Source organism: Symphalangus syndactylus, chromosome 15, assembly GCF_028878055.3.
Source record: "Symphalangus syndactylus isolate Jambi chromosome 15, NHGRI_mSymSyn1-v2.1_pri, whole genome shotgun sequence".
Classification (NCBI taxonomy): domain Eukaryota; kingdom Metazoa; phylum Chordata; class Mammalia; order Primates; family Hylobatidae; genus Symphalangus; species Symphalangus syndactylus.
In genome coordinates this window covers 78,772,697-78,790,319 of record NC_072437.2, presented here as the reverse complement: position 1 = coordinate 78,790,319, position 17,623 = coordinate 78,772,697, and the positions used below count along the sequence as shown (strand labels likewise).

The 17,623-nt window shown below is 45.6% G+C and overlaps 1 protein-coding gene across 1 annotated transcript; it reads right to left on the bottom strand.

The window, feature by feature from the left end:
* Nucleotides 1–5,202: 5,202 nt before the first annotated feature.
* RGCC (regulator of cell cycle) lies at nucleotides 5,203–17,102 on the bottom strand. Its single transcript, XM_055244556.2, has 5 exons — nucleotides 16,786–17,102; nucleotides 16,074–16,259; nucleotides 9,408–9,515; nucleotides 7,528–7,590; nucleotides 5,203–5,601 (listed from the first exon to the last, which is right to left on the bottom strand). The coding sequence occupies exons 1-5, from the start codon at nucleotides 16,832–16,834 to the stop codon at nucleotides 5,594–5,596; spliced, it is 414 nt and encodes a 137-aa protein (XP_055100531.1). The 5' UTR covers nucleotides 16,835–17,102; the 3' UTR covers nucleotides 5,203–5,593.
* Between the last annotated feature and the right edge of the window lie 521 nt (nucleotides 17,103–17,623).

Below are 17,623 nucleotides of genomic sequence, written 5' to 3'. Positions count from 1 at the left end.
AAAACACTCCTCAGCAAATGCAAAAGAATGGAAATCATAACAAACAGTCTCTCAGACCACAGTGCAATCAAACTAGAACTCAGGTTTAAGAAGCTCACTCAAAACTGCACAACTACATGGAAACTGAACGACCTACTCCTAAATGACTACTGGGTAAATAACAAAATGTAAGCAGAAATGAAGATGTTCTTTGAAACCAATGAGAACAAAGACACAATGTATGAGAATCTCTGGGACACATTTAAAGCAGTGTGTAGAGGGAAATTTATAGCACTAAATGCCCACACGAGAAAGCAGGAAAGATCTAAAATTGACACCCTAACATCAAAATTAAAAGAACTAGAGAAGCAACAGCAAACAAATTCAAAATCTAGCAGAAGACTAAGATCAGAGCAGAACTGAAGGGGACAGAGACACGAAAAGCCCTTCAAAAAAATCGGTGAATCCAGGAGCTGTTTTTTTTTAAAAAAAAAAAAGATCAGCAAAATAGACCACTAGCCAGACTAATAAAGAAGAAAAGAGAGAAGAATCAAATAGATGTGATAAAAAATTATATAGGGGATATCACCACTGATTCCACAGAAATACAAACTACCATCAGAGAATACTATAAACACCTCTATACAAATAAACTAGAAAATCTAGAAGAAATGGATAAATTCCTGGACACATACACCCTTCCCAAGTCTAAACCAGGAAGAAGTCTAATGCCTGAATAAACTAATAACAAGTTCTGAAATTGAGGCAGTAATTAATAGCCTATCAACCAAAAAAAGTCCAGGACCAGATGGATTCACAGCCTAATTCTACCAAAGGTACAAAGAGGAGCTGGTACCATTCCTTCTGAAACTATTCCAGACAATAGAAAAATAGGAAATCCTCCCTAACTCATTTTATGAGGCCAGCATCATCCTGATACCAAAACCTGGCAGAGACACAACAAAAAAGAAAATTTCAAGCCAATATATCTGATGAACATCGATATGAAAATCCTCAATAAAATACTGGCAAATCAAATCCAGCAGCACATCAAAAAGCTTATCCACCACGATCAAGTCAGCTTCATACCTGGGATGCAAGGCTGGTTCAACATATGCAAAACAATAAACGGACTCCATCACATAAACAGAACCAATGACAAAAACCACATGATTATCTCAATAGATGCAGAAAAGACCTTCAACAAAATTCAACACCCCTTCGTGCTAAAAACTCTCAATAAACCGGGACTCAATGGAATATATCTCAAAATAATAAGAGCTATTTATGGCAAACCCACAGTCAATATCATACTGAATGGGCAAAAGCTGGAAACATTCCCTTTGAAAACCGGCACAAGACAAGGATGCCCTCTCTCACTACTCCTATTCAACATAGTATTGGAAGTTCTGGCTGGGACAATCAACCAAGAGAAAGAAATAAAGCATGTTCAAATAGGAAGAGAGGAAGTGAAATTGTCTCTGTTTGCAGATGACATGATTGTATATTTAGAAAACCCCATCGTCTCAGCCCAAAATCTCCTTAAGCTGATAAGCAACTTCAGCAAAGTCTCAGGATACAAAATCAATGTGCAAAAATCACAAGCCATCCTATCCACCAGTAATAGACAAACAGAGAGCCAAATCATGAGTGAACTCCCATTCACAATTGCTACAAAGAGAATAAAATACTTAGGAATACAACTTACAAAGGATGTGAAGGACCTCTTCAAGGAGAACTACAAACCACTGCTCAAGGAAATAAGAGAGGACACAAACAAATGGAAAAATATTCCATGCTCATGGATAGGAAGAATCAATATCATGAAAATGGCCATACTGCCCAAAGTAATTTATAGATTCAATGCTATCCCCATCAAGCTACCACTGACTTTCTTCACAGAATTGGAAAAAACTACTTTAAACTTCATATGGAACCAAAAAAGAGCCTGCATAGCCAAGAAAATCCTTGGCAAGAAGAACAAAGCTGGAGGCATCATGCTACCTGGCTTCAAACTATACTACAAGGCTACAGTAACCAAAACAGCATGGTACTGGTACCAAAACAGATATATAGACCAATGGAACAGAACAGAGGCCTCAGAAATAACACCACACATCTACAACCATCTGATCTTTGACAAACTTGACACAAAAAAGCAATTTGGAAAATGTTACTATTTAATAAATGTTGTTGGGAAAACTGGTTAGCCATATTCAGAAAACTGAAACTGGACTCCTTCCTTACACCTTATACAAAAATCAAGATGGATCAAAGACTTAAACATAAGACCTAGGACCATAAAAATCCTAGAAGAAAACCTAGACAATACCATTCAGGACACAGGCATGGGCAAAGACTTCATGTCTAAAACACCAAAAGCAATGGCAACAAAAGCCAAAATAGACAAATGGGATCTAATTAAACTAAAGGGCTTCTGCACAGCAAAAGAAACTATCATCAGAGTGAACAGGCAACCTACAGAATGGGCAAAAATTTTTGCATCTGACAAAGGGCTAATATCCAGAATCTACAAAGAACTCAAATTTACAAGAAAAAAATAACCCCATCAAAAAGTGGGCAAAGGATATAAACAGACACTTCTCAAAAGAAGACATTTATATAGCCAACAGACATATGGAAAAAATGCTCATCATCACTGGTCATCAGAGAAATGCAAATCAAAACCACAATAAGATACCATCTCTCACCAGTTAGAATGGCAATCATTAAAAAGTCTGTAAACAACAGGTGCTGGAGAGGATGTGGAGAAACAGGAATGCTTTTACACTGTTAGTGGGTGTGTAAATTAGTTCAACCATTGTGGAAGATAGTGTGGCAATTCCTCAAGGATCTAGAACTAGAAATACCATTTGACCCAGCAGTCCCATTACTGGGTATATACCCAAAGGATTATAAATCATTCTACTATAAAGACACATGCACACATATGTTTATTGTAGCACTATTCACAATAGCAAAGACTTGGAACCAACCCAAATGTCCATCAATAATAGACTGGATAAAGAAAATGTGGCACATATACACCATGGAATACTATGCAGCCATAAAAAAGGATGAGTTCACGTCCTTTGCAGGGACATGGATGAAGCTGGAAACCATCATTCTCAGCAAACTATCACAAGAACAGAAAACCAAGCACCGCGTGTTCTCACTCATAAGTGGGAGTTGAACAATGAGAACACATGGACATAGGGAGGGGAACATCACACACCGGGGCCTGTTGGGGGTTGGGGGGGTAGGGGAAGGATAACATTAGGAGAAATACCTAATGTAGGTGACGAGTTGATGGGTGCAGCAAACCACCGTGGCACATATATACCTATGTAACAAAACTTTGTGTTCTGCACATGTACTCCAGAATTTAAAGTATAATAAAAAAAAATTTTAAAAAGAACAAAACTGGAGGAATCACATTACCTGACTTCAAATTATACCACAGAGCTATAATAACCAAAACAGCATAGTCCTGGCATAACAACAGACACATAGACCAATGGAACAGAACAGAGAACCTAGAAACAAATCCACACGCCTACAGTAAACTCATTTTCAACAAAGGTGGCAAGAACATACACTGGGGAAAGGACCGTCTCTTCAATAAATGATTCTGAGAAAACTGGATATCCATATGCAAAGAATGAAACTAGACCCCCATCTCTCACTATATACAAAAATCAAATCAAAATGGATTTAACACTTAAATCTAAGACCTCAAACTATGAAACTACAAAAAGAAAACATTGGAGAAACTCTCTAAGACATCAGTCTGGGCAAAGATTTCTTGAGTAATACCCCACAAGCACAGGAAACTAAAGCAAAAATGGACTAGATGGGGTCATGTCAAGTTAAAAAGCTTCCGCATAGCAAATGAAACAATCAATAAAGTGAAGAGACAACCCACAGAATGGGAGAAAATATGTGCAAATTACCCATCTGACAACGGATTAATAGTCAGAATATATAAGGAGCTCAAACAACTCAACAGGAAAAAAATCTAATAATCTGATTTAAAAATGGGCAAAAAATTAGAATAAACATTTCTCAAAAGAATACAAACAGATGGCAGACATATGAAAAGGTGCTCTATGTCGTTGATTAGAGAAATGCAAATCAAAACTACAATGAGATATCATCCCACCCCAGTTAAAATGGCTTTTATCCAAAAGACAAGCAATGACAGATGTTGGCAAGGATGTAGAGAAAAGGGAATCCTTGTACACTGTTGGTGGGAATGTAAATTACTACAGCCACTATGAAGAGCGGTTTGGAGATTCCACAGAAAACTAAAAATAAAGCCTACCAAATGATCCAGCAATCCCACTGCTGGGTATATGCCCCGCAAAAAAGGAAATCAGTATATCAAAGAGATATCTGCACTCCCATATTTGTTGCAGCTCTATTCACAATAGCCAAGATTTGGAAGCAACCTAAGTGTCCATCAGCAGATGCATGGATGAAGAAAATGTGGTACTTATGCACACTGGAGTACCATTTAGTCGTAAGAATGAGATTTAGTCATTTGCAACAACATGGATTGAACTGGAGGTCATTATGTTAAGTGAAATAAGCCAGGCACAGAAAGACAAACATCGCATGTTCTCACTTATTTGTGGGATCTAAAAGTCAACAGTTAAACCCATGGAATTATAGAGTAGAAGGTTGGTTACCAGAGGCTGGGAAGGGTAGTAGGAGGTCAGTGGCTTCTATGTGCAAAGCCCACCAGTCAAACTCTTCGCACCAGAGGTTGGCTGGACATTCCATGAAGACCAGCACCATCAATCTTCCTCCACACACAGATCTTAGAAAAGCACCATCGTTTTCAAGTCTTCCAGCTATCTCAACTTTCCCTCATATTTAAGTCCTGGATTGTAAGAACTGGTATTTCCCTTAATTCAAAGAAAGAGTCCATTCCACCTGTAATGGTGCCAAGATATGAGAAGGAGCGCAGAGACAGAATAGAAACCTAACTTCCAACGGAATCACAATCCTCAAATTAAAATTTCCCAGCAGCCATCTGCCAGCATTTCCTTTCAGAGCACTGAATGAGCTAAAGGAACACTTTAAGTTTACTGTCCTCTTGTCTAGTGCAATCAGACAGCACCCAGGGGCCTTGCTAAGGAATCAAGAGGCATGTTACTCCCACTAGAATATTATTTGAATGGAAATATATTTTTAAAAATAAAGAAAAAGAAAAGGAAGTAGACTCCAGTTCAAATTTTATTTGTATACAAAAATATATTATAATGGGAAAGCTTACTGCTATTTCCAACTATATATAATTAATTACAAATATTTTCATAAAAGCACTTTAAATTACAGGAAAGCTATGTTTTAAGAGAAAATACAATATTAGCATAGATCGTCTGTTCTAATACGCTGCAAGCAGGTAAACAAAGTCAGTTTCACTGTCTAAATTGCCCAGAAATGGGATCAAGGGCTGATTTTAAGGTGAGCCTGAGAGTGGCCTGGTAGAAGGGTGAGTGCACGTCTTCATCCCCTCTGGCAGCAGATTCTAGTAGCTGATTTTAGCAGGTCCTCAGAACTTTCTGAAGCTTCTCCCTTATGATGAAAGGACCCAGAACTCCTTGTTTCACATACCTGTAAATGAGAGATAGGTAAGGTTATCCACTCAGAGGCTCACAATTCCTATGCTTAACCACATCACACTGTCTCAGACGTGCATCAAAGCACCAAACTCAATGCCGGGCTTCCCACATGATGAGTGTCTGATTAACTGGAATGGCTGGGCAACCCACTGCAATTTCCATGGAGTAGACAGGCTTGTTACATGGGTCTAATACAAATTATGCTGCAATTGTAATAATCCCTATCAAAACAAGCCCCGGACTTCTGATGTAAGATGGTGCAGTAAGAAAACAGGCAATAAAATCTTCAAGCAAATAGAGATGATACAAGGACTTTCTATCTGATATTTAGATTTGTCTGCAAGAGTGTTAAGAACATAGTTATTTTTAAATAACCAGCTTTGGATTTAATTTTTCAGAGTTTACCCGGCTCTTTAGCAAAGAATAGCATTAAATATTTCTCAGAGAAAATCAACCCTTCCACTGGAAAATTAAGGGGCTGGGACAAAATTTTCCCAGCCCACGCTGTGACTAAACAGGACCCCCCCATAGGAGAGTTGCTGAACCTTCCATCCCAGAAGCTGGAGTTGGTCCTCCTGGCTCTTGCAATCTTATCCTTTGGAAATAGAGTGTGTAGATAGAGTGTGAGGGTCCCTTCTTCTGGGCCCCTATACTGCAGTTATAATTTGATGTCTTCAGTTCTCAACATTTTTGGTCACACAAAACAGGTAACAATTAGTGTAATTCAGGCCGGGCGTGGTGGCTCATGCCTGTAATCCCAGCACTTTGGGAGGCCGAGGCGGGTGGATCACCTGAGGTCAGGAGTTCGAGACCAGCCTGACCAACATGGAGAAACCCCGTCTCTACTAAAAACACAAAAAAAATTAGCCGGGCGTGGAGGCGCATGCCTGTAATCCTAGTTACTCGGGAGGCTGAGGCAGGAGAATCGCTTGAACCCAGGAGGCGGAGGTTGCAGTGAGCCGAGATCGTGCCATTGCACTCCAGCCTGGGCGACAAGAGCGAAAACTCCGTCTCAAAAAAAATAAATAAATAAAAAACAATTAGTGTAATTCCCAAATAAGAGGCTTGCAAGTATGCATACCTAATCCAGGTCATTCAGTCACTGGCATGGGTCTCTGGTGAAAGGCCCCACAAGCCAATTCTCTGTTTCGGCACCCACATCTTAAAGTTAGATTTCACCCAAACCCTGGATCTAACCTGGGAAAATTACCCTGGCCCATGGGATGGAAGCCTTTTGGCTTGTTGGAGTAATGCACTTGTGGTTAATCAGTTCATTTCTTCTCTGAAAAGCCTGACAGGCCATCATGATGGTAATGCTCCAGTCTTGCTTGCTCTCCATTTCTCAAACAAAATGCCATTTTTTGCTAGTGACCTGTTCTCACTGTTTGGAAACACACATGGTCTACTTTAACAGAAGCTTATCCCAGAATTTCATTCCTAGCCACTAGGGTCCTGTTTCTTCTTCTTCTCATTGTTATTATTATTACTATTTTGACGGAGTCTCACTCTGTCACCGGGCTGGAGTGCAGTGGCGCCATCTCGGCTCACTGCAACCTCCACCTCCTGGGTTCAAGCGATTCTCCTACCTCAGCCTCCCAAGTAGCTGGGACTACAGGTGCGCGCCACCACACCCAGCTAATTTTTGTATTTTTTAGTAGAGATGGGGTTTCACGTTAGCCAGGCTGGACTTGAATTCCTGACCTCAGGTAATCCATGTGCCTCGGCCTTCCAAAGTGCTGGGATTACAGGCATGAGCCACCACCCCAGCCTAGGGTCCTGTTTCTAAACCTAAAGAAGGTTTAGGATGAAACTTCCTGCCCCAGGGCAAGCTGGTTAACATTACAACACTTTATCACAAGTGTCTGTTAGTTTTTTGTTTGTTTTGTTTTTTTGTTTTTAATATCAGACATGTACTTACTTGCTAAAGTTCTGTCAAGATCAGCAATGAAGGCTTCTAGCTCTTTTGTGTCTCCTAATTTAGCTGTGAAACAGGAGAGAGAGAGAGAGAGAGTTCAGTTTCCACAACAAAGACAGCTGATGACTCCATATTGAGTTTTCCAGGAAGTTGGAACTTCCGGAGTTATAGAATGGATTCCTTCTATTTTACGTCTACCTCCTTATCTTCAGAGACTTTATTGAAGAGTGCCCTGGGCCAACCCTAAGTGTTGCTCCAGTGTTTTGATACAGTAAACTCAGAAACTGATTCTGAAGACTAGCCTCAGTGTTTCTTTATTTTTTAGTTCATCACCACCCTCTCCAACCATCCCACCCCACTTCTCCCTCACCTGGAAGAGGAATCTTCCTTCACTGTCTTAAGTGTTTGCAGGAGAGTGAGGAGCAGGAAGGGAAGATAAAAGGAGTTTGGTTTTTGTATGGTGTAGAATATGAGTTATTAGTCAAAACAGTAAGCATAGCACTGTGCAGAGCAGACACCTAGATTGTGTCATTCTTGTGGCACTAGCCTTCTGATGTGTTCTTGCTTGTGCTATCCCCGCAAGGCAACGCTGCGGCCCTCAGAGTCCCTCCAGTATGAAATGAATGAAGAGTTCACTGTTTCTTATCAAAATGGTACAGGGAAGGCACCACGAGGCTTCTGGGTCCAGGACAGCCTCATCCCCTCCAGGTGCCCACACAAGGTAACGAGTCCTCATTCTGATTTGGTTCTCTCTAGAGCCTGAGATGTAGAGATTTTTTTCATATAGCTGACTTTATTTCTGTAGAGTTCATCACATCATTCATGCCTTCCTTGAAATGCAGTACTGGACAGTTATATTAATTAACTAACCTGCTGGCTACAAATGGCTAATTGTTCTTAGCTTTTTAAGTCAATTTGCCACTAGGGGCTTTTTTTCCCTCTTTAAGTCCTACCTCTTGAGGATCAGGTAACAAATCTGAGCACTTTCTAGACTGCTCTGCCTCTGAATTCAACAGATCCATTACAGACTGAGGGTTGGATAGTGGCAGAATTCCCAGTGGGTGCTAACGTTGCTATGTTAAGAAGGGAATTTTAAAATGCCTCTTTTGAAAAAAGAGTGAAGTCCTGTCTTATTGCCAAAGTGAAAAGAGTGATGGAATTGTCATTTCTTTTTAACTATGTTCATTTTTATTGCATTCTGCAACTATTTTCAGTAAGTATAACTTTTCTTAAGGAAAAAAACTCCTTTTGTTTTCAAAAAGGCACTTGTCCAATGTAACAGAACATTCAGCTCTCTAGCTGGAGACATTTTACCAGTTCCAAAAAATAAGAAACTGCTCATGCATCTTTAAAGACATTTTAGGTCTATTAATACCACAGTAGAGACAGGCTGGAGCTGCTATTTTAAATCATGTTAGATCATAGTTTATCTAATAATGACAACCCCATTTAATTGCTAAATTGGTCATCTGAAAGCATTGGTTAAATAATTAATGCAATAAAAAGAATCCTACTATCTGCAAAGGCAAACTGTGGAGTTTTAAATTCTAGAACCAACAAGTCTAGGAGGAGACTCCTAAGAAACACTGTCATTTGCACAGTCTTGATTACATCACATGAGAGAGAACAGTCTAGTCTCCAAATTTTCTTTCTCTCCCAGTGACTTCAGGTTTTCTGCCCCAAATTATCTGATTTCATGTTCACACTGATTAAAATCCTGAGAAATAAAAAATTCCACTGTATACACTATTAAGACATTAGTCTTACCTGTTTGTTTTGTACACTTGAGAAAGATTGTTTAGCGATAAAAGGGACAGAGAAGGGATTGAGAAGGGGTGAGGAATAAAAAAGCAAAAAACTCAAATTCCAACTAATGACCTTACCTTTCTGAGGAGTGACAGTGGGAGAGAGAAGAGCTGGGGTAGAGTCTGTTGGAGAATTAAGTTTTTCATCACTGAAGCTGAAGCTGTTCCTATAAAGTGAATCTGCACCTTTTAGGAAGGAAAATATACTCATTAGAAATAGTACTCATGAGATTATAGACTTATCACTTTATAGTCTATTGATAACCAACAATTTGTCTTCAAAATAAGCCAAAGCTGCAAATCTGTAGTAAAGAAAACAGCCAGGTGTGGTGGCTCACGGCTGTAATCTCAGCACTTTGGGAGGCTGCAGCAGGTGGATCACCAGAGATCAAGAGGTCAAGACCAGCCTGGCCAACATGGTGAAATCCCTCTCTACTAAAAATACGAAAATTAGCCAGGCATAGTGGTGTGCGCCTCTAGCCCCAGCTACTTGGGAGGCTGAGGTAGGAGACTCACTTGAATCTGGGAGGTGGAGGTTGCAGTGAGCCAAGATCACACCACTGCACTCCAGCCTGGGCGACAGAGTGAGACCGTCTCAAAAAAAAAAGATTAGGAAACAGGTTGATTTCTAGGTTTTATGTTTATGCCCCTAAAGTGATTCGAGACAGGGTAGAGAGAGTGTGTGTGTGTGTGTGAGAAAGTGTGTGTGTGAGAGTGTTTGCATGAAAGTGTGTGTGTGTGTGCATGAGTGTGTGAGTGTGGGTGTGTGTGTGAGAAAGTGAGTGTGTGTGTGTGATTGTGTGTGTGTGACAGTGTGTGAAAAATGTGTGAGAGTGTGTGTGATTGTGTGTGCGTGTGTGAGTGTGTGGAGTGTGTGTGATTGTGTGTGTGCATGTGTGGAGTGTGTGTGAGAGAGTGAGTGTGTGTGTGAGAAAGTGAGAGTGTGTGTGAGAGTATGTGAGTGTGAGTGTGAGAGTGTGAGACGTGTGTGAGAGTGTGTGTGTGTGTGTGTGTGTCCAATCAAGTACACCAAAGGCCCTTGCTTCCCTAATACAGGAAGGGAGTGACAGGATCATCATGACCAGTGCTTGGTTGATGGTAGGGGTGGGGGGGTAAAGATTTTAGGCAAAAGGAATCATCTCAAGTGAAATATGTCCCTTCTGCCCTCTGAGCCTCCTAAAATACAAACATCCGGTATCCCATGACTTAAGCCTCTTTCCCTGCTCAAGAGAGATCTTTGCTCTCTTGCTGTCCTATAATTTAATAATCCTCTCTTTTACTTAAGAGAGGTTTTCCTAAGAGTCTGTACTCTTCAGATAAGCCAGAAGGTCAAAGATAAAGACATCTTCTCCTGGAAGTTCATCTATTAGACACTTGGAGTGACGTCATGGCTCCCTCTATTCTCATACCTCCAAAGACTTGAACGACAGCAAGATGAGGCCCCAGAAGTTTAAGGCTGAACTGGGAGTCAAGGGGACAATCCAGTCAACTACTAAGTACTAGGGTGCCTTTGAACAAGACGGTATCTCTGGGCCTAGCTTACTTATCAATAGAATGGGAAGGTGGACTAAATAATCCTTAAAGCCACTTCTAGCTCTAAAGTTCTGAGATTCTCTAAGTCCTGCTAAGGGGAAGGAAACCAACCCACGGTTGGCCCAGCTGTGTGGCTGTGACTCAGAAAGGGGCTGCTGGCTGAGCAGCACTGACTCAAAGGGTGCAAAGGCAAGGCAGGCAGCAGAAGCAGGATGTGGCCCCTGAGGTCACGGGGAACAGCCTTCCTGGTTAAAACAAAACACAAAGCCAGCCACAGTTGGAGCAAAAAAGTGGCTCTTCAGGTGTGAGAGGGCAGCTGAATGACAGGGGCCTTACCAGGTCCCTGCCACCTCGGGATTCTTCCACTTTAAGCCAATTACCTCCAGCTCAGGAGGAGGCAAAAATATCTCTCTTTGGTCCCGTTAACTGAAAGGAATTTGCCTAAGTGACAAGAGATAGGCCCAGTACAAAAAGTATCACAGTTTTCAGAAGAAGAGGTTTCTGGTCTCCGGGAAATTCAGCTTTGTCCCTAAGAGGCTGCCACAACTTCTCAGGTGCCTCACCTGGCTCCCTTTCCCCCCACCCTCTCCTGCCCAGGGGCCCACCTGCCCCCTGCTCTTTTTCGCTGACACCGCCATCTTGTCCACTTTTCCAAACACGCCCAGAAGACCCTTGAGAGCAACCCTCACAATCTTTGCTTCCTTCAGAGGTCCAGCCCAGCTCACCTGAAACGACCACCATCACTGGGTTGTGAGGATAAACATGGACTGAGATCCAAAACCCTGGACCTGATACCTACATTTCCCCAAAAATACATTCCTCAGAGTGCTGGTCCTCCTAGGGCTGTGTGATCAAGCACACCTGAGAAACACCAAACAGCCTTGATCATTCCCGTGGGTATGCCCACTTCCAACATCCTGAAAAGACTTGTGGTTAAACAAAACCAGCCCCATTTCCCCAGTGTACCTGACCACAGGACACTTTTTTGTGGTGCTCCTGCTACTACTTCTCAGGACCCTTGGACTCTGTGGAACCTTTCTCGGGAAGCCCTCCTGCTGGCTCCCTCAACCAAGCCCACCTCCAAAGGAGCTCTCCAATTCTCCCAGGGGAAGCCCTTTCCCCTACACACCGGAAGCTGGCCACACCCACTGCAGACCTGCAAGGGAGCCTTACTGTTGTCACCATGCAGTCACCAGGAGAATCGCCACAAGTACAGCCCGAAAAACTCATGGGGAGAAGATAAGGCAAGATTTAGGGGCGAGAAAACCACAGAGGGTCCTGAGGAGGCAGGCCTCATACCTAGACTCCGAGCCAGAAAATACGAGGCCCTTGGCACATTATCTGTGGCTATGAAGGATACCTGAGAGCTTCGCCCCCATCCCTGGCCCAGAGGCTGGCTGGGCCAGATCGCAGGGACCACACCTCCGCTCTCTATCTCCCACAAGCAGCTGGCCTGGGAGAGCAACTTTCCATGCCACCGCTCACTCCACCTACCCAGATGCACCACAGGCCCTACCCTAACTTTGAACTTCAGCTCTCTTCTGCCCCTACTCTCCAGCAAGTTTCTATCCACGTACACTCCTCTGCAGGGGGAGAAAGACACCACAATTTGTTCACCTCACAAGCAAGGAGGCCAAACGCTATTGAATGTTGGGAGAAGGAACAATCTAGATATGGAAAGGCCATTACAAAAGAGGATGGTAGCAGGGGAAAAAAGGAATCCAGCAAAGATTCAGGAAAAATTCAGCATAACTCATGGGGCCTGGAGAGAATCTGTAGAGAATGAGCCGTAGATCCGGAATATTGCCAGGGCTGTCCTCTGATCTTTTAGGTTCACAGGCTAAATGCCTTCTTGACATGAGCATTTTTCCCAAACTGAGAAAATATACAGACAAACTGACAGCCACTCCCACAGTGAGGGAGGAAGAGGGGGAAAAATACTAGTTACAATATCTATTTATATAGAAACATACGCACACAGAGGCATGGCAGCACAGCTACGCTCACTTCCTCCTGCCCGCCCCCGCCCTGCCCACCACACACACACACACACACACACACACACACACACACACAGAGACACACATTAGCTCACGCCCCGGCTCATTGCCACACCATGACTTCACTCCCTTTCCATGAGGTGTACAATCTGGGACAGACCCAACTCCAAGTTTCGAAATGTTCAACCTTCGACCATCAAGAGGAAGCCGACCGCCAGCATCCTTGAGCCAAACCTGCTGCAGCCGAAGCGCACCCTGTGATGATATCTACACGTCGTGTATGGCACAGATGAAAAGAGAGCCCTCAAGGCCCCAAAGCTACACCACTGGTGAGTGGGCATCTAGCATCTATGCCACTGTCGAGTGGGTGTCTAGAGGCCACGTGAAAACTGCATGACCCTGTAGAGTCACTCCATTTCTTCCTTGTTAGAAGAAGAACAATAACCTAGGTGCTCTGTGTATAATGCCTGTCGTTTTAATGACTTAATTCTAAAGTTCCTAGCAAAGTGTAGAATAGCGCTCCTGAGAGAGCAAAGCTAATCACAGAGAATAAACAGAATCAAGATTCTGCCTCTTCTTGAGAGAGCAGCAACATTCTTAAGAGAACTTTCTCTTCAGTGGCATCCTAGAACAAACCTCCCAAGAACAAACCCTCAACATAGAGGTACCCCAAGGTCTAGATCTCTCTTTACCCTTAACCAATAAAATTTCCTTCCACAGAGTTTTATTAAGAACATACAATGGGCAAAATCTCATGCAAGACAGATTTCAAGGTAGGCAAGGCCGGACATCCTGTTCTTTTCCCTCGCCTGGAACTCTATTCCTTGCAAAAGTAATAGCCAGTTAGTCTGATTAAATGACAGCAATGTGTTGCTGGCTGATCACATATTCATGTATTATTGCCCCGTGCGGGTATCAGGTGCTGCTATTAACAGGGGCTCGAGGGACCTAGAACAGTGATAATTTGGGGAACCTTGGCAGGTGGTAAGGCTGGATATTTGAGGGCCTTACAACATCGGCTTCAATCAGCTCTGAAGCACCATCTCACATGTATCTCAAATTCCCATTAGAAACATCCCTGGCAAGTCCAGTTAGTGTACTGAAGTCAGGAACCTCAAATTCTGGGACCACGTTTTCTAAGTCACCATCAAAAGAAAGAAAAGCATATGAAATATACAACTGGGTCTGAGAAACTCTGCTGCAAAAAAAGCTTGTTTAAAAGGTAGGTGTGTTTTTTCAGCTTGGGGGGTTGGGAGAAAGGTAATTTAGGGTTAGCGCATGTCAACGTGCTGCTCCAGAGGGAAGTAAAACCACAGACAGTAAACCTTACCCAAGGCTCCTGTAAATATAGAATGATCCCACACGTTTAAAGCAAGCAAACTATAGTAATTAACTGAGAAAAAGAAAGCTTTAGACCTACCTCCCTTTTGCCACAGGGAATGGCTGGGGGTGTGGGTTGAATTCTCCTCCTGAAAATCTAAATTCTGATAGCCTCGCCAAAGGGGGACAAAATAAGAAAGAGCATCTTTCCTCAACTTCACCGTTGTCCCAGCTCCCTTTCTGGGACCGCACTGTCCCTCTATATGCCTTGCCAAGCATCACAAGACCTGTCACCCATGCAGAATTACTAACACAATACCAGGGAACCCTGAAGGCTCCTCACTGGCCTTATTCTCTCATGGCTTGAACAAGTTCAGGTTCTACCTCAGTGGCTTCTAAGCCACATAAGCCATGTGTCATGCTGGTTCTCCAGGACCCACAAGGTCCCCTCTCCCAGGGCCAGGCCAGAATAGTCTAGGCAAAGATATGCAGGTGTTCTAAGTCTTGCTGATGCTAAAGAAGCCAGTTCCTCATTTCCTAAATGGTCCTACAATATCATAATAACCCTAGCATACACAGTAGACTTCAGACCTTTTCTATTGATCAGCTGCAGCTTGGTCTAACTCTTTGGCAGTGCTGCCAAGGAAACAAGCTGGAACTCAGGTTTCTGAGTCAAACCCTGACCCGGGTGGTGAGCGCATTTATCCCTTTGCAGAAGGGCAGCTTATGTTCAAGTCTAGCCCTGAATCTTAGCCCAGGAACAAGGAAGAGCTCCAGGTTTCAAAATAAGAGAATCACAAGGAAAGGCCATTACTTTCACGTCCTGAGTCAAGGGCAGCAAAAGGAGTGACATTCATGCCTGTAACCCTTCTAAGGATTAAAGGCTGAAGAATAACACAGAATAGTTTAAAATTGACTTTGCACTTTGAAAAACAATAAGTAATTCTGGATTTGAAACCAACAATCATGTAATACTAAAAAGGCACCTAATTTGCTGTTTGAGGTACCTGTAGTCCTCCCAGGACATGTGAGTTCCTGGAAAAAGCTGTCTCTTTTTGTTGTTGTTGTTGTTGTTATTTTGTTGTTGTTGCTGACAAAGTTGTTCAGGACAAAGAGACCCTGGAGTAGTCTCCATTGTGAGAAAGGTCACCAGGAAGCACCTTCATGCCCATGTGCTCTCTGGCTCCCCCTCCAGCCTGATGGAGGACCTGGCTGAAAAATACTTGAACTCAGCAGTGCCAAAGATTTTCATAACTGCATGCAATGGAGCAACAAGTCTGAGAGCTAAGGGCCAGAAGAAAATGCAAGCAGTTATTTCATAAATCCCAAGAACAGCAGTTTGGGCTTATGAAACCTTTCCTGGTTTCATGAATATTTCCGTTCTGCGCCCTCCTATGTCCCCACTGTGCCCCCTCATTTCACTGGCACTTGTTCCACATCTTCGCGGGGGCGAACGCCCTGGACTGTGCGCTGAGCTAGGCGCTAGCCGCTCGCCTCTCGCCACAGACGGCTAATTAAATGTAGAGCAATTAACATGCAACGGAGTGAAACATTCACAGCTGAGAGGGGAGAGGCACGGAAAGGAGAAGAGGAGGGAAACTGTGGAAAGGCCTGGTGCAAGTCCAGGGAGTCCTGTCTGGCTGAGTCGGGACAAGCTGCTTAAACTCGCCTGCCTGGTGACACACCTGTGGGCGGCAGGTGGACCAACCTGCCCTCCAGCGACCTTTCCCGTGATTATCGTCAGGGGCCCCGCCACCACTCGGCCTACGGCGTTGAGCTTCAGGAAACCATTCCTCAGTTTACAGATAAGAAAACTGAGGCCGCAGCCTTCGCGGGCCAGGTCCTGGGAGCTGGGAGATCCCGGCGCCATCCTAGCGGGGGCCGTACTTACTCTCCGAGTCGCTGAAGCCGCTGCTGTCGCTGACGCTGGCGCTGCTGCGCCGCTTCATGCGCTCCAGGTGCTCCTCGTAGTGGAAGTGGCGCTCGTGGAAGGGCGACGCGAAGTCGGCCAGCACCGCGTCAAACTCGCACAGCGCGTCCGACAGGTCCTCCGCGGCCGCCGAGTCCAGGGCCGGGGCTGCGGGCAGGGCCAGGGGCTCAGTGCACGGAAGTCGGGGGGCAGCAGGACCACCTCCCAGGGCCAGGAGGGGCTGCCACGGTTCCCGAAGATAACTGACACTTGGCGCCTCTGCCAAGTGACAGCCACGCAGTCGCTGTTACCTTGTAATCTTCTCCACCACCCCCGAAGTGCGTTCTATTACCAAGTCCGTTTTACAGATAAGAAAACTGAGCCTTCGCCAGGCCCAGGGTCACCCAGCGACTTGGCGCGGCCAGACTCCTCCCCAGGCGCTACCGGTTACCTGTCCCCCCGCTCGCCCCAACCCCGGGCGCACGCGGAGCTGGCGGTGGCGGGAAGGTGGGACATGGGGTCCCGCCCGGGCAGGGAAGGAGGCTGCAGCCGCCCGCGCGAGAAGACCGGGGACAGGTTCCCACCGGGGAGGATGGAAGGGTAGGGGGTGTGAAGGGACGACACGGGGCCCCTCCTTTTTCACCAGCCATCTGCAGAGCCGGGACTTTAAGGGGACCGCGGACCCCGCACTCACCTGCGGCCGCGGCGGCCGCGGGGCTCCCCTGCGCCGCGGGAGGCTTCATGAGGCTGCTCAGCTGGGCCCGGCGCGCGTGGCCTTGGGTCCTGCGAGGTGGCAGCCGGAGCTATTCGGGGGCTTGCTGTCCCGCAGACTCCCGCCCTGCCAGTCCCTTCGGCGCTGCGCTCCAGCCGCGCCGCTCCCAGCACGGTCCGCGCCCGCCCTCCGGCAGGCTCGGGCTCCTAGGTCTTATAGCCTTCAGCGGCCGGAGCGGGGGCGGGGCCGGGGCGGGGCTGCGGAGCCGGGGCGACGGGTCTGTCCCCGCCGCCCTCCGAGGAGGCTCCTGCCCCCAGGCACCGCCCTCGCCACGCGCCCGCCCTGGAACCGCGGTGACGAGGAGTCGCCGGAGCCCGGGTTACAGCCCCAAATATTTACCCGCCTCTCGCCCGCGCGCCCTGACAACCCGGCCCACGCGGTGTCCTCGGCGTCACCAGAGCTGACTGCTGGGCGCGAGCTCCGCTGCTTCCCGCCGCGTGCCAGGCACCTCCGCGAGCCGCAGCTTCCTCGGCTGTGAAGTGGACGTGGGCATGCAGAGCCTACCTAGCTGGCGGCGAGGGACGAAGGAGCCCGCGGCCGTGTCCCAGTCGGGTGTCGGGGACGCGGAGGTCCCCTCCGCATTGTCCCAAGGGGACTTCCGAGATGGTGGGCCGGCGGAGTGGAGAGGGTCGGGGGCGAGAGGGGCAGGAGTTGGGGGAGTCCTAAACTGTTCCCACCGCGGAGCGCGGGGGCCTGAACTACGGTCCAGGGCGCTCCCGCCAGCCTGACTTTATCTAGAAGGGGTTTATTACGGGAAGAA

What these genes read in the sequence shown, in the direction of transcription:
- RGCC (XM_055244556.2), bottom strand. Translation starts at nt 16,834, where the DNA reads ATGAAGCCTCCCGCGGCGCAGGGGAGCCCCGCGGCCGCCGCGGCCGCA. An exon ending in CGCGGCCGCCGCGGCCGCAG is followed by an intron (nt 16,260 to 16,785) that starts GTGAGTGCGGGG and finishes CCCTGCCCGCAG; the next exon opens with CCCCGGCCCTGGACTCGGCG. An exon ending in CGGCTTCAGCGACTCGGAGA is followed by an intron (nt 9,516 to 16,073) that starts GTAAGTACGGCC and finishes CCTTCCTAAAAG; the next exon opens with GTGCAGATTCACTTTATAGG.